The sequence below is a fragment of the Girardinichthys multiradiatus genome, chromosome 6 (assembly GCF_021462225.1).
Source record: "Girardinichthys multiradiatus isolate DD_20200921_A chromosome 6, DD_fGirMul_XY1, whole genome shotgun sequence".
NCBI classification, from domain to species: domain Eukaryota; kingdom Metazoa; phylum Chordata; class Actinopteri; order Cyprinodontiformes; family Goodeidae; genus Girardinichthys; species Girardinichthys multiradiatus.
Window position 1 is genome coordinate 27030024 of NC_061799.1, and position 25188 is coordinate 27055211.

The 25188-nt window shown below is 38.0% G+C and overlaps 1 protein-coding gene and 1 long non-coding RNA gene across 2 annotated transcripts; one reads left to right on the forward strand and one right to left on the reverse strand.

Annotated features, from left to right (window-relative positions):
• Nucleotides 1–4347: 4347 nt before the first annotated feature.
• Nucleotides 4348–23422, reverse strand: klhl14 (kelch-like family member 14). Its single transcript, XM_047367442.1, has 9 exons — nt 22791–23422; nt 21164–22064; nt 19439–19560; nt 13216–13305; nt 10338–10416; nt 9430–9620; nt 7830–7988; nt 7034–7191; nt 4348–5718 (listed from the first exon to the last, which is right to left on the reverse strand). Exons 2-9 carry the CDS (start codon nt 22039–22041, stop codon nt 5578–5580), a joined length of 1818 nt encoding a protein of 605 aa, XP_047223398.1. The 5' UTR covers nt 22042–22064; nt 22791–23422; the 3' UTR covers nt 4348–5577.
• LOC124869537 lies at nt 22076–23855 on the forward strand. The gene is made up of 2 exons (XR_007038613.1): nt 22076–22582; nt 23422–23855. It is a non-coding gene; the product is annotated as an uncharacterized LOC124869537 (long non-coding RNA).
• The last annotated feature ends 1333 nt before the right edge of the window (nt 23856–25188 follow it).

Sequence of the window (25188 nt, forward strand, 5' to 3'; positions counted from 1 at the left end):
ATGAATATGGATTTCTTATATTTATTCACTGAATGTGTGATATTTACACTTTTTTATCATTTATATTTTTTTTCTTTCTTCATTCCTCAATTAAACTCTACAAACTGTTATGCACATGCTTTTAACTGTGGTTAGAACACACGACGGCTTTAAATTTAACTTTCCTTCCCTTTATGTTCTTTAATAGATTTCATAAATCAGTTAAAGTTGTATTGTTTCTAACTCTGAGCATTGCCTTAAATTTGACCAAATCCATTAATTTTATTACTAGTGATTTTATTAAAAAAAATTAATTTGTAGGTTCCTGATATCCAACATTGTGTGTTATTCTTATTATGTAAACATTTTTTTTTTTTTTTGCACAAAACAGTACTTGTTTTCAAACCCTCACACACTTATATTGATTTGTAGTTCAATATAGGTATATGCAGTGGGGAGAACAAGTATTTTATACACTGCTGATTTTGCAGGTTTTCCCACTTGCAAAACATATAGAAGTCTTTAATGTTTATCATAGGTACTCTACACTCAACTGTGAGTGACGGAATCTAAAACAAAAATCCAGAAAATCACATTGTTCGATTTTTAAGTAATAAATTAAAATGTTTTGCTTGACTGAAGTATTTGATCACCTAACAACCAGTAAGAATCCCGGCTCTCGCAGGCCTATTAGTTCTTCTATAAGAAGCCCTCCTGTTCGCCACTCATTACCTGTATTAACTGCACCTGTTTGAACTCGTTATCTGTATAAAAGACACCTGTCCACACACTCATTCAAACAAACTCCAACCTCTCCACAATGGCCAACACCAGACAGCTGTGTAAGAACATCCGGGATAAAATAGTAGACCTACACAAGGCTGGGATGGGCAACAGGAAAATAGCCAAGCAGCTTGGTGAGAAGGCAACAACTGTTGGTGCAATTATAAGAAAATGGAAGACGTTCAAGATGACAATCAATCTCCCTCGGTCTGGGGTGGCATGCAAGATCTTGCCTTGTGGGGCATCAATGATCATGAGGAAGGTGAGGGATCAGCCTAGAACTACACGACAGGACCTAGTCAATGACTTGAAGAGAGCTGGGACCACAGTCTCAAAGAAGACCGTTAGTAACACACATGGATAAAAATCCTGCAGCACATGTTCAGGCCCGTCTGAAGTTTGCCAGTGACCATCTGGGTGATCCAGAGAAGGAATGGGAGAACATCATGTGGTCTGATGAGATAAAAATAGAGCTTTTTGGTCTAAACTCCACTCACTAAGTTTCGAGAAAGAAGAAGGATGAGTAAAACCCCAAGAACACCATGCCTACTGTGAAGCATGGAGGTGGAAACATCATTCTTTGAGGATGCTTTTCTGCAAAGGGGACAGGACGACTGTACCATATTGAGGGGAGGATGGATGGGGCCACGTATTGGGAGATCTTGCCAACAACCTTCTTCCCTCAGTAAGGGCATTGAAGATGGTCCGTGGCTGGGTCTTCCAGCTTGACAACGACCCGAAGTACACAGGCATAGCAACTAAGGATCCGTAAGAAGCATCTCAAGGTCCTGGAGTGGCCTAGCCAGTCTCCAGACCTGAACCTTTGGAGGGAGTTTAGAGTCCGTAGCCCTGAAACCTGAAGGATCTGGAGAAGATCTGTAGGAGGAGTGGTCCAAAATCCCTGCTGCGGAGTGTGCAAACCTTGTCAAAAACTGCAGGAAATATCTGATATCTGTAACTGCCAACCAAGGTTTCTGTACCAAATATTAAGTTTTGTTTTTCTGATGTATCAAAATGCTTATGTCATGAATAAAATGCAAATTAATTTCTTAAAAATCACAAAATGTGATTTTCTAGATTTTTGTTTTAGATTCTGTCAATCACAGTTGAAGAGATAAAAATGAAAGACTTCTACATGCTTTGCAAGTGGGAAAACCTGCAAAATCGAGTATCAAATACTTGTTCTCCCCACTGTAATTCACAATTCCCAAATAACATTAATGACAAATAATTTTTTTGCAAATTATGAGCGGAACGTAGACATTTCTTTTCTGACTACCAGCAAGAGCTGCTTTAAATCCTCCCCGATATAGTTGTGCCATCTGCTAGAACAAAATACTTAAACTCAACAGATGTCATCAATCTACAGAGTAAACAGCTTGGGACCCAATACTAACTCCAGGAGGTGAGTAAAGTAGCCAAACATTTCAATCAAGTAAGAGTAGTACAACTTCAATACATTTTTACTCAAACAGAAGAAAAAATATTCATCCAAAGTAAGAGCAAAAAAATTGTTGATAAAACGTCTACTTCATTGATGAGTACTTGAGTAGTACTGTTTAATCTGATTTAATTTATGAAAATGGTTTAATTATACAGACAAAATATAAAATTATGTGCAGGTTCTGGTGCTCAGAATAATAAAAAAAGATAAGTATAAATAAATTACTTCATTTCAAACAGAAACACACATTTCCAAATCTCAGTTTTCCATATCACAACACCTTTGAAACCAATACTTACAGTAAGTAACATATACATGTTAGAGCAGTTGAAAGTACTACCGGTGACAATATGTACTGTTTACTATATATTCACTTGACCTCCAAATAGTATAACAGGCTTAGCAGAAACCTGAAGTCTCACCCCAATTTTTGGTTAAAATTCAGGGCAGTAACTCGGGGTGGATAGAGTGAAATTTTACTCATGTAAGAGTAGTGATACTTTAAAACTAAAATTACTTAAGTAGAAGTGAAAAGTATGGTTTAGTTAAACTACTACTTGAAGTTCATTTTTTGAAAAAAGTTACTGACGTAAATGTATCTGCGTAAATGTACCCAGTTAATACCCACATCTGCTGACTCATGTTGGACACTTCAGGTAATTATTGGTGTTTTCACACATTTGATTTTTAAATAATGGTTTCATTTTCACTGTGATGTATTTGGAAGAGATTTATCCATGTTATCTGAGAAGATATACACTTTATCACTTACACTTTGTCGACTCAATGATGATGCAATCAACTGTCCACTGTCATCACATGCTTGTTCAGGAGGAAAGATTACAGCAGAATCGGTGTCTCTGTGCAATTGACTGGGTTTCAGTCCTCAGAAAACCTTTTAACCAATTGGCATAATTTAGTGAACTATATTGTAATGTAACTAGTCAAATAGAAAAGTGTGTATATGAATTTGAATATATCTCTGCAATTGGATTGATTTAATTATATATTTCTCCACATCATTTGGGACTGCACTGTTGTTAGTACTGTTACTGTTACCTTGAAGCAAGAAGAACAAATCCTGGACATGAATCCAAAGCTGGGATTTTTCTGCAAGAACTTTGAATTTTCTTCCTGCATGGATTCTCTCTGGGTACTCTGGCTTCCTCCCATAGTCCAAATGCCTGTATGTTAGGTTAATTGGTCCTGGTTGTACTTTGACATAACATTTGTTGAAAATATAATTAAACTGAATTGAAACACCAGTCAAGAACAAATTTCACTGTCACAAGCTTTTCATGAGAGGAGGAAAGAAAGTTTTTCCAACTTTATGGGGAGCAACATAAATATGTCCCACATCTTTTAGCCACCTGCAGCTAGGCTGGACGATGACTCATATTTAGGAAAATGATAGGTTATGTGGTATCTTGCTGTCACCAAGTCACCATAACAACCATTAGACCATATCTACATGTCAATCTGTTGTTTCAGAGTGATGTCATGAAAAAGTATGTTCTGTCCTACCATAAAAAAGGATGAATGTAGAAAAGCACATCATGTCCACTGTTAAGTGTGGTGGAAGATTTGTGATGCTGCAGGCCTGGTTATCCCTCGAGTACATTGCATTGGTAACACTTTGAATCAGCAGAAAATAGGTCTTTGATTTTTCAGCAGGATATTTATATTTCTTCCGGCTCCATTTTGAAAACAACATTGAGCTGTTACTGTAAAAACGTGTGAAATCTCGTTTGTTTATATACGATATTATTTTCTACTTTCCAATCATGTTTGCAATGAACTAATAAATCAAAACTTTACCTAAACTAATAATTAAAAACGTTTGTCCAGATCAGCACAGGAATAGTTTCGCAGACATAAAATACTCAAAGAACTTCAGCAACGAAAAACACTTGGGCTTGACTACCCAGAAGGCTGATCATCAGGCAAAGTCTGGTCGTCCGACAGCTCTTTTAATTCCCTAACAGTCAGATTGCAGAAGGGTGTGAAAATCGGTGTGATATTTTGCTGCTGCACCAAAAGATTTATTTATTTTAAGGCTTTTGAACACAACACATTTGTGAGCATGTGTATATTATGCAGTTTCCTTTTTAAGGATTTATTGCCACAGACTGAAAGAGTCATTTTGATCATCAATCATTTTATTTTATTTTTTCTAAAATGCCAAATACATAACAGGATTTGAGAATAAATCCAAGGTTGAGTGCACAAAAATGTTTCACTGCAGGCTGTTTATATACAAGAATGAAATCAACAACAGTTTTTTTTTTTTTTTTACAGAATTCAACAGCATCGATATTTAGAGTCAATTTTGTTCAACCTAATAACGGCAACAAGACTGGATTCATTTGCACTGAAGATATTTTTTAAACACAGCACATTGATTTAATTTACAAATTAGTGAACGTTGCTGAATTAAAAGTGCATTAAAGACCACTGTATGCTCTCATTTTTTATATTACATTAAACAATTAAACCATGTGGTCTCATAAACAGACTTGGCGAACGAACACCCCAGTTGTCCTCCGCGTATATTTACCCAGAAATCATACTGGTAAGTACTTTCCTATTTGATTGTACTATCATTGCAGAATATTAGTGCGTCCTTAGAATATTAGCAATCAATCATTATTCTTACATAGCGTTTTTGTGGCATCAAGGCTAGTTGCCACAAACATCTGGCAAGATTTAACGTAAAGAAAACACAAATTCAGTTTAAGTGTACATTATTAAGACAAGTTAACATAACAACTGGGAGCAGCTCTGTAACTCAGTTTTTCTGTTTACCAGCTGTTTGCTGGAAATGACCTCTTTCAGATGCCCAAATATGTACAATTTCCCAAAGAGACAACGTATTTGTTACATAAGTGAACAATCCGGACAGAGAGCAATGAGTACAAACATAATCTTTGATTATTTATACACTTTTAATTCACCGAGCCTCCATAAAACTTAATCTGGTGATGATGCCTCTACTGAGTACAAGGTACAATGGATCTGAAATGCTATAATTCAGCTCGACACTATGCGTGCGATGGAAGAGAAGCCAAAAACACCTACAAACTGTTTAAATAAATAAAATCAAGTATGGAACAGACTATTTCTCAGAACAGATGATTAATCTAAATACATGAGTTACATTATCCTTTTTTTCCCCTCTCAATCCATCAGTAGAGAATAACGAAAGTGCTCTGGTTAAACCTGTAAAAAAATAATTTATACACCACAACCGGGCTAAAGCTGGAGGGTTCTTGTCACAAGATTCTTGACGAATGTTTTGTTTATTGGTGGTCCTCCCCCCAGTCGCTCTGCTGCTGCTTGTCCACCTCACCGTTCATCAGCTGGATTAGTTGTCATTTGTTGAAAGGAAGGCAGGCAGGCAGGATGACCGTGGAGCAGGCTGGGCCCGCCAAGGGCTCCGCAACCTCTCCCTCCAGCTCCGTCCACGTTCCCTTCTCTGGGCTGTAGCAGATGGTAGAAGACTTGTAGGCCCCCTGAAGAAAAGGAAAATCAGACCTTTATTCATTTATTATCCTTTATTTATTCCTCTAATTTTTGTCATTTTTAACCACAATCTTCTGTGTGTTTTATTGGCATTTTATGTGATTGAACACAATGTAGTGCATACTTGAGAGGTGGAAAATGACACATGTTTTCAAACATATATTGGACAATATTGTTCTAACAAGTGTGACATGTATTACTGTTTAATCCCCTTTACTCTGATACCCCTAAATAAAATCCAGTGCAACCCATTTTCTTTAGAAGTCATCGTATCAGTAAATGGCTTCCACATGTGTGTAATTTAAACTTAGTATAAATCCAGCTGTTCAGTGAAAGCCTCAGAGGCTTGTTAGGGAACATTAGAGAACACAGCATCATGTTCCATCATGTTCAGGATGCTGTTGGTTCACTAACAAATAAACCTCTGAGGCCTTCAGAGAACATCTTGATTTATGCTTGGTTTAAATTGCACACAGGTGATCTCTATTAACTAATTAGATTACTTTAAAATGTAATTGCTTGCACTAGATTTTATTTAGAGGTATCAGAGAAAAGAGGGCTTAATACAAATTAATGCAGCTATTTTCAGAACTGCGTTCTTTATTTTAAATATGCATCATTTTCCTTTCGGCTCACAATTATGTTCTACTTTGTATCGATCTGTCACACAAAATTTCAAGAAAATACCTTATTATTGGGATTTAAACCTGACAAAAAGTGGAAATATTCAATGAATACTTTCGCCAAGCAGTGTGCATGCTTAGCTGTATGACAAACAGTACTAAGTAAAAGTTTTTATCCACCCTCGAGTTCTTCATTTTTTGTTTCTGAAGAGACGTTTTGTTGGTCTTGATGACTAGCTTTTCCAGCTTTCTGAAGGTACTTTATAGTCTTTTTCAGACTTCTGACTGCTGTGTTCAAAGAACTGACCATGACACTTAGCATGGAGGGTTTGTTAAAAATGAAGAAACTGTACAACTGGAGAACAAAAGTTTCCAGTTTAAAAAAATACCTTGAAAAGTGTGTCAAACTGTGATATTTTCCTTGATTTAAAAATTGGAGCAAATTGTGTCCTTTTGACTGTCTATCAGTACGTTGGTTCTTTGTTGGATTGTGTATTATATGTAGAAAAACTAAATCATCTTGAGTTTCTGAGCTAACACCTGAAAGCTTCAAGAGATATTGATCAAGACCAGTAAAAGATTACAAGAAATTCTGGCTTTCAGTAAGCAAAGTGTAAAGAAATGAGGGTCCCAAGTCAAAATAATTTTTTTTTGTTTATTTGCTGTAAGGTACATTTACTACCATGCTCCAGCTGTAGCCACCCACGAGGAAGATGCTGTCATCCAAAACGGCGCAGCCAGGACCGCTGCGGCCTTCCAGTATCGGTGTCTGGAGGATGTTCCATTGGTCAGCTTTTGGGTCATAACACTCAACCAACATAACATCGAGGTGGGAGAAACCTGTCCAAGTAAAAGGAGGAACACAAGTCCAACGTTTTCAACAACCCAGGCAATATACTGTATATTTTACAATCATCCTTATTTCCTGAGACTAAAAAAATATAATGTATATCAGTAGTGAAATCCATTCTTTATTTCTGTGTCTAATGTTTTCTTTGTTTTCTTTCTGCTGTTTTTGTGTGGGCATGTTGGAGTGGGCTTTGTTAAGTACTTCTGTGCACCAGTCAGGATTTAGAGAAACACAAATGACAAGCAGTCCTGGTGTCATTAGCTTGAATTGCCCAGCAACTGGCACAAAAAATGAACAAAAACAACCAAATAGTCTTCATAAAGAAGATAACCTTTCAGTTGCTAGCAATTAATTTCTTTAAAAACAAAGACACCTAAATTTTATTTGTTTTTAAGAACCTTTAAGGATAGTTACAAAAAAAACAACAAATGCATGCATTTGTTTTTTCTCTGCAAGACGATTGCTATAAAACACATGTTCTGTTTCAGGTTTTTCATCAAGAATGATGGAGAGTGAGGGTGCACAGAGTGATAAAGGTCATCACCTGTGCATAGCAGCAACATGATTTTTATACAACTATAAAAAAGAGCACAAATGATGTCAGTTCCTGAAAGCCCTGAGTGCTCACCTTTCAAATGGTTTCCACCGATGGCGTACAGACGATCGTTCATCCCAGCCAGTACGTGAATGGCGCGCTTTGTGTTCATGTCTTGTTTTCTAGCCCACACATCCATTACAGGGTCATAGCAGTAGAGCCAGGACACATACTCGCCATTGTGCACTCCTCCTGCAACATGTAAACATAACCCTGTGTTGTTAATACAGTTTCAAACTAAAGCTTGGTTGTATAAACAAAAAGTACCGATGCAGTATTCTCTATACGGACAGGTGAAATGCCTCTTTAAATTGCAAAGCAATATATGTGCTATTTCAAACCACTTTTGACATTGTCAACAGTATGAAATATGATTATACATTTTGTGATACCTTCTTTCCAGTCACATCTACCTCCACAGAAACATATTTGGATCATTTGCCGAGTAGACACTGTTTTCTTTTACTCTAATACAGCATGATGTGTCACATTTAATGGCTCCTTCTCCCATCAGGTTTGTTCAAACAGGTTGGTGTCTTTGTTTGTATGTTTTAATGTTGCCACTATGAGTGGAGTATGGATGATTCAGTGCCACTTAGATCTGGGAGAAAAATATAAGGTCTCAGTTTGTAAAACCTTATGTTTCTGTGTTTGTATGATGGATCTAATTAAATGAAGAGGCACCTGAAGCAAACCTGTGGTTTTAAAAGAAATAATATCAGAAACCAGGATGATTGTGAAGATTTTACATTGACACGACTGAGTAGATTTTAGTTTGCCACCTTTTCTGTTAATATTTGCATCAGAAATTCAAAAAGAAAGTTCATTCATACTGATACTGAACCTTAACACTGCACCCTGAACATCCCCACTGTGAAAGAAGATGGTGGCAGCATGCTATGAGGAGGCTTTTCTTTAGAAGGGATGGAGAGATTGGCTAGAGTTGACAGGATTATGGGTGGAACTAAATACAGCTTAGTTTGTCATTCAGCGGGATGAAACAAAACACAGCCTAAGCTAGAACCGAATACTTTAGATCAAATCATATACGTGAGTTAAAATGGCCTAATCAAAGTCCAGACCTAAATCCAACTGAAAATCTTTAGCAAGACTTAAAAATTGCTGCTCAGAGAGGCTCTTCATTCAAATTCACTGACCTAGTTTGCAAAGAATAAGTAAATATTCTGGCCTAAGTGGACATCTGGTAAAGACAAAAGATTTGTAGTTGTAATTACAGAGAAAAGTGGTTCTACAAATGATTGATTCTGGGGTGCAACTAATCTTCACATTTTTCAGATTTATTTTATTAAAAAATGTTGTTAAAAAAAGTTATAACACCAAATCCTAATTCAATGAATTACAGTTTTTAGGTGTAACATGAAAATTATGAAAAGCATCAAAGAAAGCATTTCTGTTTCTATGTGTGTCTCAGTACCGACGTTTGAAATCACATCAAATGTTACTGACATTACAAGATGTTTTTTTTAATATCATTTTATAGGTACTGTTTTGGTAAATGTTTGTAATTTATAGCAGTTTATTGCAATTAATTGATCCTGTAGCGTCTACTTAAAACAGTGTAAAGCATCTGTTTGGTAACCACTTCTTACGATTTTGCCTTTTTTTCCCTAACCTGATATGTAGATCTTGCCATTGTGCACTGCTCCTGCGTGAGCGGCTAAAGGCTGCGGCAGAGATGACACGTAGTTCCACTCGTTCGTCTCCAGGTTGTAGGACTCCACGCTGGAGAGGTAGCCCGTCTCATTCCGACCTCCGATTACGTACAAGTGCTTATCCAGGCGGCAGGCGAAGAAACTGGCTCTCCTGTGGGGAAGTCAAACATGCAACATCATATATAACCCCTGTGCCACTGTTGTGTATCTACCTTTTATTTTAGTTTTGTTGGAAGACATGATGCCATAGGAAATTCACATCCGCACATCACATTATGTATTTAAACTGTAGCATGTATAAGTTGACCTCTGGAAAAGCCAGGCTGTCATAGATTTTTCGAAGATGTGGAAAAAATTCGCCACAGGAGAGACACAGCTCTCACACATTTCTCACACGTTTTCCATCCATGTGGCATTTTTACTTTGATGCTAGATGCAGTTTTCATTTAATAAATCTTAAGATATCCTTTTTGCTGAGTAAAACCGCCCTGGGAAATCAACACAACTGCAACAATGACTTTACAATATCACTTAATGTCACAGTATGCTGTGCAGATGTTCACTCAGTGCTGCTTGAAACTAAAGGTCAAACAATTAAAGCTTATCTTTTGAGCTCAATGCATCCTTATACCCAAAAATATTCAAGAAAATAATCACATGATTAAAAATAAGCAAACTAGTTATGGTCTTCAAACTGTGAACAGATATCCTTGGCAAATCTTTCCTAGAATAAAAAAGCTGCATTATGAATAAATGCAAATAGTCATATAAACGAATTACTGTATTTACTCTGTATACCTTATGTGATGTTGACTTTTTGCTGTTTTTCTAAATTCCCTGACATGTCTCATGTGCAAATGATACAAACCTTTCTTGCATGGGAGGCAGCTGAATCCAGCTGTTGAATCTGGGATCATAGCGGCTGACAAAATTAGTGCTGTGCTTTCCTGAAAAAAACAAAATAAATGATGCAGTTCAAATGATTTCATTATTATACTAGTGTTGCTGTAATGTTTAAGCGCACTAATATCAAGTTCAGTTGTTGCAGTTTGTGAACGCATTCCTTTTTACCCCCATATTGTCCTCCCTGCATTGGTTGCCTGTATGTTTTAGGACTGATTTTAAGGTTTAATTTTGTTTTTTTATGTTTAAACAGTCAGGCACCTCCTTATCTAACAGAACTTTTAAACAATCAGGTTCCTAGAAGATGTTTGAGGTCAGGACTCCTGTTGCTTTTAGTTGTTCCTCGGACTCGTCTTGTAACCCGAGGATTTTAAGTCCCATAAGACCCCTCCTTTTTAAGTTGGCTTTTAATACCAGTTGAGCAGAAATATCAGGCTGTTTTAAAATATTAGTCTTTTTTTTACTTACTGTTTTTAGCTGTTCGTTTATTTATGTCTTTTTGTTTTATTGTAGTTGTTTGTGTCTTTTTAATCAATGGAACTGTACAGCACTTAAGTCCCTTTGGATGCATAAAGCGGAGTATAAATAAAAGTTGATTGATTGTTGGTTAAAAGTTTAATCTGACATTTACTGAGACTGCAGAATATCTCTAGCCACATGACACGCTGAAGAGGGAAGATGGTTTAGGTCAGAAGCTGCTCTATATTGGATGTATCAGATGGAGGATAACCTTACTCTCATTGGTTACATGTTACTATTGAATGAATTAGGTCTCAGTTAGTTTTGTCTTTTCTCCCTACTAGCTCTGACTTGTTAAAGCCTTGAACATCACCTCAAGTCATGTGTTTAGAGATCTAAAGTTGCTCCTCTGACCTGGGCACATCGCTCCTTTTGAGCAGACACAACTTGGCTGTAGAATACACTTCCCTTGTAACTACGTTCTATTAACAACGCTGATTCCATTTAAAGAAAAAAAAAACTTTTTATTCAAACAAGCATTTAGTCAAATATTTACATTAACCTTTTGTTTCTCTGTCTTTTTTTTTTTTAGCAATATCTATGTGTTTTTCTTCTATTTTATTTCTCCTTCTGCACTGATATATTTTATTTCGAACCATTTTTAAGGTTTTGCCAGTAAAGGGGTCTTACTTACTTAAATTTTGTCTCTTCTAGTTATCCCTAGCAAAATATTTTTTGAACACCTACTTCTCACAACTAATTCATTATTTGAAAGGACCCATTTACTTTATTGCATGCACACTACAGAGACCAGAACACACTGCTTCTGCCCCAGGAAGTTAAATATATTTGGCTTGACTGTCATTGTCTGACATCCATACAGTACGAAACAATTGCCTGTGTCTTCATCAACCATCTTGATGATTTCTTATGATTTCTGCCATGTTTAACTTTTGTTTGTGTTGCACCATGTCTTTCCAAGAAGGTTGTTCAAAGTGCAAACTGTTTATTGATGTGGAAATATATTCACTTGATTCTTTTTCTCTGAGCTTAATAAATACATCCGACCACACGCAACTTACACTCACAGCCCATTTGATTAGGTACGCATGTCCAGTTGTTAAAACAAAGTTAATCAGCCAATCATAAGGTAGCAACTCGATGCATTTAGGCATCTAAACGTTTTTAAAACAACTAACTGAAGTTAAGACTTAGCATCAGTATAGGGAAGATAGGAATTTAAGTGACTTTTGAAGGTGGCCTGGTTGTTGGTGCCACAAGGGCTAGTCTGAATGTTTTAGAATCTACTGGTATTTTCAGGCTGAACCATCTCTTGTTTTAACAAAGAATGCTCCAACAAAGACAAAGTATCCAATGAGTGGCAGTTCAATTAAGCACTTTTCAAAACCAAGGCATGTGGAATACTGTCCATGAACCAAAACAACATGTACAACCTTAATGCAGGTGGGCTACTCCAGCAGACGCCCACAGAGACTGAGGCTACAATTCACACAGGCTCACCAAAATAGGACAACAGATTGAAAAAATGTTGCCTGGTCTGATGAGTATTGCTTTCAGCTAGGACTTCAGATGGTAGGGACAGAATTGGTTGTAAACAACATAAAAGCATGGATCCGTTCTGCCTTCAGGCTGCTGCTGGTTGTGTAATCCTGTGGGGGATATTTTCTTTTGGGCGCTTCAGCACCAATTGAACATTGTTCAAGCACCACAGCCTACCTGAGTGTTGAAGCTGACCATGTCCACCACTTTTTGATCACAGTGTACCCATGTTCTTAATGGCTGCTTCCAACAGGATAAAGCACAAAGCCTAAAAAATCTCAAACTTGTTTCTGGAACATAACAGTAAGCTCACATTAATGGCCTCCACAGTCACTAGATCTATACCAATAGAAAACCTTTGAAATACGAATGACTCCTTGTTGAATCTAAAGTTTAAGCAGTACTGAAGGCAAACAGGTCCAATCTAATACTAGGAGCGTGCACCTAACGTGTTGTTGGTGAGAGTATATAGGAGTATTGAACAATTTTCATGTTCAGATAAAGAAAACCCAAGTATCAGATTTTTGGATAGATCAGAGCTAGTCTCTAGATTTTGAACCATCTTACCACCATTTTTCAAAAAGTACTGTAAACAGTTTGACACCATACATATTTCAATGTTACTAGCAGTTAGTTTCCTCTCCCAATTATTGACAAGTGTTTACTGGAGTGTTGTTTGTCCACTCAGAGCTGATCTAACCCTAGAATGAGTGTTTACAACTATCTGAAAGTACATCACCTCGGATGGATTTGAACCAGCAGCGGACATTTTGTAGAAAAGTGATACATTTGCTGTGTGACATTAGCGTGCGGTGGTGTTGTACCATTTGGGTTCCACTGGTCCTCTCCACCCAGCAGCAGCAGGAAGTTCTCCACCTCCACCACGCAGTGATGAGCGCTGTTGTAAGGCATTACTGAATGGCAAACAAAAGGTTTGTTACTGTAGCATGTGGATGATACAGGCCAGATGTAGAAAAACACCAGCATGATGGCCAACTTCGGCCTAAGTCTTTGAACACAAACATTGAACTGTTTTCTAATCAAGGTGGAGCCTTAAAAATTGTGTTTAGCTTACTTATTAACTTCAGCGAGTTAAATATGATGTTGTCAACTTTATGTTTTTTAACACTGACATGCTAGTCCAGATGTTTTTCACCTAGGTAACCTAACTTCAGCACCTCCCTACAGTATACAGTGAGGTTCCTAACGGTTAATTAAAGAGGTTTTAGTCAACCATTGAAATTCATGTTTTTAAGCCACACCTCATTATACATATATTTTCTTAAGAGCTAGTAGTGGACAATGTAACAAAATGCATTTTCATTATCATTGCCAACACATACAGCAAACCCACTCTGCAGAAACTGACTTACTGTTCAAAAACATAACAGAAGAAGTAATAAATCAAAAAACAAAGAAATAGAAGAATTAAATGTAGTACAGATCTCTGGATCTATGTTAGCCTTTTAAAAACTTAAAATTAAGACTTCTTAAGGCACTGCAGAAACTGTATTGGCTGGTTACGCCATTAATGACGCAACTGACTGAATGACTGCACAGCAACAGGTGGGGAAGGGGGGTGACACTGCTTTGCTCTACTTTACGCTCTACACAGGAGGGGAAAACTCTGGGCAATCTTGCACTTTCCTTCATCCCCTTATTAAAAAGACTTTGAAACCTTAAGAATGCTCTTCAGTCTGTGCATCTGCTGCACTTATAGTCTTAGGACTTAACAAGCGACCCAGTCAGGCAATTCAATCTTGGTGTTCAGTTAGTTTCTTTTGTGAGCATCTTTTGCTCTACAAATACATCATTTTGATTAAAAGGTGATGAATTATTTTTTCCCCAAATGTCTAAGCATAAACAGTTACATAAAAATGTAAATGTCTTTAATTTATGACCCCAGAATAAATTCCTAAATGCATCTATCTTACTGAGTACAATATAACGATTATTACATGATTATTACTAGGTTTACATGGTAGTAAGAAAACATTTGTGATTTTATTGTTGATAATTGCAATGTATTGCAATTACGCCACACTTACCCTTCCATTTCTTTTTTCTATCATCACAATATTTATATCAGGGAAAGGGGGTCCGACTGTCCAAATATATTACTGGGATGCAATGCATGGTCCCAGAAATATTACATCCTACTAAGTATTGCATCGAAGGAGTCATTTGCAACCGAGATTTTGCACATGCTGATATTGGGATGAGAATTATGATTTGATATACAGTGCTACTTTAATTATAAAAGAGTTGGTTTTCTGAAGGAAAATGCCAGAAAACGTTCATGTGGAAAGTAAAATGTTTTAGTTAAAGTAAGAGAATGTCAGGTCTCTGGTTATGAACTGTGGTCCACACATTTTTTAGATTCTTACAATTGTCCCGTTGAAACTTTGCCATTGTTTTTTTATGTTTATTTAATGAAGCTTTTATGTTGATGTGTTTTACTCTGATAATGATATAATACTGTACATGTTTTGCTCTAAAATACGTCACAGCAGTAAATCTTCCAATGATATACTACGTCCCTCCAATAATGTTCAGCTGCAGCATATAATGTTCTTTCTTTAGTATGTTTGCATAGTTTGACATCCGCATGAGCTGCAGGGAGATTTTTCTTCTATGTAAGTTTTTGTGCTTCATGTCTCTCCTCCATCTTCTTCTGGTAAAGTGACCCCATTGAGATGTAGAGAAATGGTCTTAGGTGACAGCCATAATGAACATGATCGTGTTCACTCAATAAATCTCGGGCCCGGTGCTTTTTGAGCACAAATCAGTGAAATGTTAAAGCCCACCTGTCTGTCTCCATCAGTCATTTCCACTGTCACCTCCCCACCGCCTGATGGATCACAGTTGCTGCAAAATTAGACAGCCTTGAATCTCATTTCTTTCCAATTGGCCTCTCCCTGCAATCTCACTCAGGCTGGATGACATGTGCTGGTCCTCTACGGGAGGGGAGGTCTCAGATAGGAACTAATGCTACATACGCTAAACACAGCTTTATCTCAGATGAGGGGGATTAGGTTGCCTGCCTTCAGTGCACCTCAAAGAAAGGTTCCATACAACTGCCAAATTCCCTTACATGCTATTTACATTATCATTCAGTCAGCAGTATATAGGACACGGATGGGCAGCTTTTTATTTAGTATCTAGTACCTTGTGTAAAAAAAAAAAAATGTTGTACTGATGCTAAAGATTATTGGTCTGCAATGTCTAGGAGTCACAGTTTAAGTTACTCTGAGAAGATCTGAAAGATTCTGGTGAATGATGAATAATATGAGGCAAAGATATAATAAAACTACTTTAATAGTCCTTGCAAAGTAAGGTGAAAGAGCATATCAATCATGACTCCTCTATACTAATGTGATTCACTGCAAAGGAAATTGAATACAGTGTATTACAAAAGTATTTGTACATCTTGAACATTTCTACATTTTGTTACACCCCAACTATAGAGTTCAAAGTATTTTAGTGTGAATTTCTATGATAGACCAATGTAAAGTAATAAAATAATTGTTAAGTGGAAGGAAAACAATGAATAATTTTCTTTTTTTACCAAACAAAAACATGAAAGTGTGGTGTGCATGCATATTCAAGCCCAATAAATAAACCAGTGTGCAACCAACTGTCTTCAGAAGTCAACAAAATAATAGGGTATATCTGTATATAATTTAATCTCACCATAAATAAAGCTGTTCTGTGAAGCTCTTAAGAGAATGAAGAAGATCAGATAACATTCAGCATCATTAAGCTCAATAAACACACTGGATGTGTCAGGGATAAAGTTGTAGAGAAGTTGGGTTATACAACAATATCCTAAGCTTTAAATGTCTTACAAAGCATAGTTCAGTCCATCATCTGAAAATGGAAAGAATATTGAACACCCACAAACCTACAAAACAGGGTGACCCATCTAAAACAAAATTTCTGGCTAGGAGAGAATTAATGAGAGGACTAGCTAAGAGGCCCTTGGTAACTCTGGAGGAACTGCAAAGATTCACAGCTCAGGTAGCTGTGAAACCGCTGACAGGACAACATTTATTTGTACACTCCACAAAGAATGCCATAAAATACCCCTTTTCTAGTTTGCAAATATGTGAAAGAAAGTTCTCTGGTCAGATGAGTCCAAAAATGAACTCCTGGCTTGACTTGTTAAACAATATTTCTGCCAGACAAGCAACACTGCACACCCCTCTGAACACAGCATCCCCACCATGAAACATGGTGGTGGTAGCATCATGCTGTGGGAATGATTTTTCTTATCAGGGACTTGTAAGCTGGTCGGAGTTGATGGGTAGATGCTTGGAGGTAAGTACAGAGCAATTCTAAAGGAAAATCTGTTAGAGGCTGATATGGACTTGAGAGTGGAAGAGGGATTAACCTTCCAGCAGGAAAACAATCCTAGATAAACACTCAGAGCCACAATGTAAATGTTTAGATCAAAGCATATTCCTGTTAGAAAGGTCCAGTCAAAGACCAAATTCAGACTAAATCCAATTGAGAATCTTTGGCAAGACTTGAAAATTGATATATCATTTCCCTTTAATTTAACAGTTTTGTGCTGCTTTGTGCTGTTCTATGTAATACAATTCCCAAGAAAATACACAAAGGTTAATAGTTGTAATGTGACAAAATGTGAAAAAGTTAATGAGTATGAATACATTTGCAAAGTGTTATGTACATTACCGGGCAAAAGTTTTAGATACACTTTGTCACTTGATGGGTCTCTTTATTTTCATAAGTATTTACAATGTAGATTCTCGGCATTAAAACTGTGAATGAACACACATGAAATTATGTAGTAAACAAAAGGTGTGAAATAACTAAACATTTTTATATTTTAGATTATTACAAAATAGCCCCTTTTGCTTTGATCACTGCTTTGCTCTCTTGGCATTCTCTCCATAGAGTCTAGAAAGAACTTCCCAGAGGTTCATTGAGAGAGGGCCAAAGGTTAATATTTCAGTCATCACAGCAAAGGGCGGCTACTTTAAGGAATCTAAAATATAAAATATAAAGTTCTAAAGGTTCTTTTAAACTTTTTTGTTTGCTACATAATTCCATATGTGGTCATTCACAGTTTTGATGCCATCAGTGAAAATATATGTACAATGTAAATAGTCATAAACATAAAGAAAACTATTAAATGAGAAAAGGGGTTCTAAAACTTTTGAGCGGTAGTGTATCTATCTGGCCATAGGCTCCCTTGTTTTGACCCCTGGAGATCATCTGCCTCTCAGGGAGCAGAATAACCAGGTCCTCTACAAGACGGGTATCACTGCAGTCTACAGTAAGCTCCAGGGCTCACTAGAGGGAGTCAGAAGCCTCTGCATAGAAAGCACACTTTTGGCTGGTTGAATGATTTCACAGCTAATGCACCACTGCTGCTCAAGCTCTTATGTGCCTTCAACACCGACACAATCAAATCCTGCTGAGAAGAATTCCTTTGTTCTTTATAACAGGAGACAACAGTCAAAATCCTTGTTTTAGATTTTCATTGCAGGTTGTTTTTAAAAGGAAGAAAAATATTCCTTCCAAGCCTTTGTCTTGTGTTCGGCCACGCTGCTGTGGGTACACTAGATGGCAAACTTTCCACTAGAATCGGTGAGCGGTGGGCATCTCTGAAACATTGAGGGGAATCAGATTCTGCCTAAATTGTGTTGATGAATGTCTTAATCAAAGGCTGTCCCTCTCAGGTTTCGCCTCATTGAAAAGTTATGATTGAATGTTAATAATCTTCTATTCCACATCCATTGTGAGGACGCTACATCAGGTGGTCACTGATGTGTTTAGAGGATGATTTTGCAGTTTTGTCCTTCCACTTGGCCACGGACCATTTATGTGTTAACTTTTTTGTCATGAGGGACAGAAATCCCTGTTGACCTTTTGCTTGTTGCAGTTTAAGCCAATGAGTGTGAGTTTAATGACAAAATGACAATATAAACACCAGTGCATTTCATATCCATGCCTCCTCTGGTAAACCTCAACCCTTACCATCCAAAAATTTGCTTAAACAGCTGATTTTTGCTAAGAAAAGTTAGGACTTTTAGCAAAGTGAAGAAAAAAACTAATAAAAAAAAACAAATCAAAGCAGATTGATTAAAGTTTGATCCACAAAGAGAGGCTATAGACCTCTACCCCGCCATCTCAAAATGACATAACACAGAGCGGTGGATGATTTGTATGAATGGAGAGAAGCAGCTGAGATATGACTCTGACAAAAATAATGGGCAAGAACTCAATATGTCCAGCAACGATGATGCAAAGGAGAAATGTCGTTTTCTGATAGCTTTCCTCTGACCTTTGCAGTATGGCAACAATATAGTGGTGAGCCTCAAAAGGTCAGGGAAGACAGAGAGATAGTAGAGATAAGTACTCTCCATAGAGGTGGGAGCAGTATGGATGTGTTTGCACATTTCCAAAGGTCTCAAATATGTTATGTTCAGACCCAACATTTTCTTAAAAGGATAGAAATTGTAACAACTTGGTTATAAACATTAACATAATATTGATAAATAACTTATTCGTAGCAAGAAGTCAATTATTTAATGTGTGCATTAACATTGCAGTAACAGTTTATAAGTGACACGAGGTCAACAAGTTGATAGCCACACCATTGCAGCATGTATAGTGTAATTTAATTTAAGCATTGATCAGTGTGAGTGAAGAATCATGTTACATTTAGAATATATCGAGGGCAGATGTCATTTCTTATTGTTCCATCTCTGCCTGCAATAGATCATTAGATCCAAGCAAATCTCATCATGCATCCCACCAGCGTATTGCAGCAAAAACAAGGGAACCCGGGCATGAAGCTCCACAATGCTGTGAAGTCACGCTCTGATTAAAAACTTATATGAAAAGTGATGGTGATACATTATTACCTGAAGGATTTAGGGAACTCCTTACTCTGATTTTCTGTGGAAATTAACCTGTGTTAAAGTCATCCACAGGAACAACTATTTCTCATCCTAATAGCCACTGAAACAAGATGCCTGGGGTGCAAAAGAAGGCGAGAGCCTTTTGCAAACTCACTTGTAAGGATCTTCCATGTCTTTTTCTCATCGTCGTAGTACTGGACCAAATTGCTAGGAAGACGATCAGGTCCAGGAGGCAAACCACCCACCAGGAGCAGCATTCGCTTATTGGAACGAATTCTGTAATGCCAAAGGTGCAGGTTTTTAAAAATGTAAAAAAGATATGAAGCAATCAGGACATCTTCAAAATATTTAATCTACAAAATAATCTTTCTGTTTGACTTTCAAGTTTCCACCTTATTATATAACATGAAAAAGATTATAATAAATAAAGAATAAATGGATTATGGTAATTTAACCTAACTTATTCTATAATAAGTGATCAAACAGCTAAATTTGCTCAATCGCCTATATATCCTTATGACGTATTACTGAATGGTTATTGTACACTGAAGATGTGTTTTCAATTAGCTGTGAAGCAAGGATGGTCCTGCAGGGTGCCATGCTGGAGGCTAAAAGCAAGGCACAGAACATAAACCTGCCTACACACTGTCTCCATTTCATTGGCTACATTCATGCATGTGACTTCTCTAACCCAATTGTGAGAAGTTTCCTTCTTTTTCGTAGATCACATACAACCTGGAAGCTGCACACTTTACTGTAAAATAATAACCATGATGGGATTCTAAATGAATTTCAATACAGTTCTATAAATTGATCACAATATGCACATAAAACAATACTTGTAGCTAGCCTTTATATTCAGATAAAAACCCCTTTTTTGCTTTCTCTGCTTTTACTGTTTCACACTTGGGTAAAATAGCTGTGGTCTCTGTATATGCCTCCCAATATGGAGGCCGGAAATGTTTTGGAGTGATTCATATGCATATGAGGTCGAAGACATAAATAACAGTGATTAATTGAGAGGAGAGAAACGCTGCTATATTAAACTAATTATGAGGATTCTTAATTTGTTGCACATTTGGTGAATATGTGGGAACTGATTTATTATTCAAATAAGGAGGGTGTAAATGTGTTGCATGATGGTCGGTTGAAAAAAAAAAACAATGTAATGTATAAAAGCCCCACTAACACTATAGATGTAACGGAAAATAGAGGAGTTATACACAATCACTCAACTTATTACAAATGTCCATCTACTATAAGCAGCTTCTTAAAGTGCCAATCCAGACAAACATGGACATAGCACATGTGGATATAGTGAATAGAACGGTAATATTTCTGTCTTCAGTTTCTAAAAATTGGTATAAAATGCACAATATTATAATTAACTTTGTTACATTTTTTTCATGTAATTTCAGTACCAGGGAAACTCCTTCATTTGGATCATAAATTCTATGCAATTACCGTGTAATTACCATGGCAACAACTCAATTTCAGCATTTCAGCCTCCGTTTATTAAAGCCGCTTCCAATCAGTTATATAAAAAGATTTTTATCTTGTCCACATCAATTTAAAATTAGTTTTACAAATATTTAAAGAAATAAAGATTGTTTTTATAGCTATATTAGTTAGACACGTGTCAGCTTTGGTATTATGAATGAAGTGCAGTACAGAGTACAGTAAAGCTCTTCACAGCTGTCTTGTGTTAGGGGAAACGCCCCACCATCTTTATAATCTGACCATCAACCCTCACCACTCTAACTGATCTCTTGCTGTAGTTCGATTTGTTGTTACATTTAAACACCCTAATTGCTCTCAGATTCCTCAGTTGTTTGAATTATTGCTTGTGAGCTTATCTGTTTGCCTTTCTCGTCCTCACCTGCTTGCCACGGTCTGCCTGCAGTGCTGTCTGAATGGCATTAGGTGGTAGTTCATGGCATCCAGGAGTAGTTTCTGGCACACGGGGTCAGTCCGCATGAAGTCCACAGATTGCACCCTCTCAACGAGTTCTGGGGCAGGTATGAGGGCAAAGCGTAGCCTCTTCATGAGGTCCGGAGCGTAGTGCATGCGAGTCTCCCGGTCATGCTCCAGCCAGAGGACAGACATCTGGAAGAGAGCCAACTCGGACTCCACCGGCGGAGGCAGAGCATCCAGCATGGCGCACATCTCCTCAAAGTTCAGCAGCAGCACGTCCTCCACCAGGTACTTGTTGGCCAGCTTTTTGGTCTCATCGAGCCCATGCAGTGCAGCAATCTTGCAGATCTGCTTGTAGTTCTGCACGGAGATCTGGTCATTGAGGAACTGCACACTTAGCTTGGTTATCTGAGGAATGTTAAGGATCTTGCTGACTGAAAGCACCTCTTCCACTGTGTCCAGGGAAAGAGTAACATTGGCAGTGTAGAGGTACTCCAGCACTAACCGTAGTCCAATGAAGGAGCAGCCCTGCAGGACCAGGTTATTGATGGGCCTGGCACTGGTGGTCACCAGCTTGTCATCAGGGGAGGATGAGGGGGTCCCACTGCTGCCCTGATCCCCCTTGCTTCCCTCATTGCTAATCACATTATGGGATGAGAAGAGGGATCTGAAATACTGCGAGCAGGATGCCAAGACAGCTTTGTGACAGTGGAACTGCTGTCCCTGGGCAGTGAGAGTCACATCACAGAAAAGCTGCTTTCTCCACAGGAGGTTGAGCCCATGCAGCAAGGTGTCACTGTGCGTTGGGTCAAAGGTGGATGTTCTATCACCCGATCTGGACATGGCTTCCTGACTGTGAACGCCACCTAGGCAACAAAATACACCACGCAAGCCATTTATTGACACATCAAACATCCTAGACACTACAAGAGATTTCTTAATAAGTTATTTTCGACCCAAGAAGCAGCGGGAGAAAACCTGCGAGGCTTCAAGCGCTTCCAACTTTGAGATCTAGTCGTAAAGCAGCAAACAGAAACGCAGCAGTACTCTCCACAAAGCGCCGCTCTTATGCATGCTCAACTGAAATGCCAGATGCTTTTAAGCCGGAGACGGAGCTCTGCGTGCAGCCGAAGAGCCGAAGACGCTGCGGCGCTTTTCCTCTCCTTAGCTCGGCTGAAGTTGTCAGGGGGGCACCGGGAGAAGAGAGAGCCGCCGCCGCCACGTTGGATCCGGACAACATGCAGCATCCAGCTATCCTTTTTCAAGTCTTTGTGCACACACCTTACACTAAGGACATTACACTGATTTACGGAGCCAAATACAAAAGCAATTAGTTTTTCTCCGAGCAGCAGCAACAGCAGCAGTAGTGCGGGCGAAAACGGACGTAAGTATTCGGATAATATTCACAGAAATGCATCTCTCGGGAAAGTTAAAACACATTACGCGTCGCTTTTTTGGTTTCTAATGCTTGTACACAAGCTGGTTCGATGTGCGTAAACTTGAACCCAAACGTGCCGTAGCGTTGTCCCTATAAGCGCCTGTCACAACTAAATGATGCGAGCAGCTTTCCTGAGAAGGGAGACCAAACTTACCTGACTTCAGCTCTTCACGACAAAAAAGAGAAAAAGTACTCTTCAGGATCCAAATAGCTCCCCAATATTCCTTTGTTCTTCTGTTTTTTAAACAATATCCCTTTCCTTTAAAGTCTTTGTTGCGAGGTGTCTCCAAATAATCATTGATTCCAACTCACAAAGTCACTATTTCAGGTTATTTGTTGACGTTGATCATTTGTTCTTCTGAATTAACAAGAAGTGTGTGAGTGTGTGAGAGGGAGCTGTGCTTTCTGCAAGAGAAGAAGAAGAAGAAATATACGTGTGACAAATTATGCTACCAAGAAACAACACATCATTATCCTTGGGCCTGGGGCTCAGTGAGTCGTAACGAGAGTAATAGGAAATCCACGGTTGGGGAGAGAAACGGTCGTGCATGGCCGGTGGAGAGAGACCATGCAGGGGTATGGATGCTGGAGAGACTCGCAAAATTATGGCTCAAGGCTATTGTAAAAACTGTCGAGCGTAAATGACTGCGATTTCAAACATCTTTGGAAGAAAGAAAAGAGAAAAGGGGGGAGAAAAAACCCGACTCTTTCCCTCGCTGTTATAGAGAGAACCGTCAAGTTTTAGTGCGCATTGCTAATTAGTCAATTTCTCTCTGCCTTCACAGCCCGACGACTTTGCTGCTGAGCTGAAACTGCTAATTTCTGGGACCAGCCTTTTTTTGGCTGTGAACTGGATGGATGAATGGCTTGTCTCGCACAAATGACAAAAAGCCCCTGCCTTAATCTCCATCGCCAAAATAACCCTCTCATCTCATTCTGCTCCTGCTAGTCCTTCAAAAGAAGATGCTGTGCACTAACCCAAGTTTCGCATCTGTATAATAAATAGCATCCACCATGGTGTACATAGTGAAGTGTAAGCGTTTAAATTCCTCCTTTCATCTTCTGACAAAGGCATCTCATGTAATAAAAACAGCACACATCCTCAAAGTGATCCAAAGTTTATAGAAACAAGAACAAAAAGTGGCTTATTATGAACTACAATGATGTTTGGTCAGCTTGTTATTAAATAAACTAAAATGAAAAATGATTTCAACACCCATTAGTGCACTGTGATGTGGTTTACTTAATTTTACAGAAATCTGTGGAGTCTAACATAAAACAGGAACACACCAAAAACACTGTTGTAAACATAGCTTCAGTGTGAAACATGGTGGTGGGAGCATAATGCTGTGGGAATGCGTTCTTCAACAAGGACAAAGAAGCTGGCCAAGTTGATTGGAACATGCATAGAGCTAAAAACAGGGGCAAACATGGAAGCTAACCTGTTACTGCTGAAGGTACATCCATAATATAACTATTTTTTTGTGATGCAGACTTTTATGACTAATTGCATTCCCACAATACGATGCTGCCACCACCTTGTTTCAATATGAGGATTGTGTGCTTACGGTGATGTGCAGTGAAAGTTTTTTGCCACACATAATGTTTTGCATAAAGGCCAAACATTCTAATTTCATCTGACCAGAGCACCTTCTTCAACAAGTTTGCTGTGTCCACTACATGGTGTGTCATAAACAGCAAACAGGACTTCTTAAAGCTCTCTTTCCACAATACACTAATCTTTCTACACTTCATAAAAGCCAGATGTCTAAAATGCACTAACTAATAGTTGTCCTGTCAACAGAATATCCCCATAAAGCTGATAACCTTCAGCTCCTCCAGACTTACCATGGGCCTCTTGGCCACTTCTCTGATTGATGCTCTCCTTGCCTTTCCTTTGGGTTTAGGTGGTTTAGGCCATCTCCTAGTAGGTTTATTGCTGCACCATATTTTGTCCAATTTTAGATGATGACTTGAACATGGAGATATTCAAACCTTTATAAAAAACAACCCTACTTTAAACTTATTCTCAACGGTGTCCCTGCCCTGTCTGCTTTTTTTTTTGTTTGATGTTGTTTGTTTACAAATGTTCTCTAACAAGGCCTCTAAGCCCTTCACAGAACAACTCAATTTATTTTAAAATTAAATCACTAATTAGGTGATATCTGAAGACAAGCACTAAATTTTATTTAGGCGTATCAGCGTAAATGAAGCTGACAGCATATGCGCACCATTCTTTCGGAAATTTGTGGTACTACTATCAATCTATAAGATACAACTTAAGAAGATTTTTAATGATGAGTCTTTATTTGTCTGCATGTGCATGTATTGTGAAATCCAGTGAAGTTCCAGTACCATGTAAAATCACCTAAATGTTACTTCAGACAGCTACAGAAGCTTCCTCCAGCTTGAGGTAACCTTGTCTAGCACAAATACACTTAATCTTCATATATAAATTAGGATTCCGTCTTTAAACTCACACACGTGAAAAATCAGGTATCACTTATTAGGACCGCAAACTGTCAATTAAACCCAGAGCTCAATTAGAGTAA

Bases quoted from the DNA above. Each gene is read 5' to 3' on its own strand.
- klhl14 (XM_047367442.1), bottom strand. From the start codon at position 22,041: ATGTCCAGATCGGGTGATAGAACATCCACCTTTGACCCAACGCACAGT. The intron at 19,561-21,163 runs GTGAGGACGAGA...TTGGCATTACAG, and splicing joins AGGCAGACCGTGGCAAGCAG to AATTCGTTCCAATAAGCGAA. The intron at 13,306-19,438 runs GTGAGTTTGCAA...TTTGCCATTCAG, and splicing joins GACATGGAAGATCCTTACAA to TAATGCCTTACAACAGCGCT.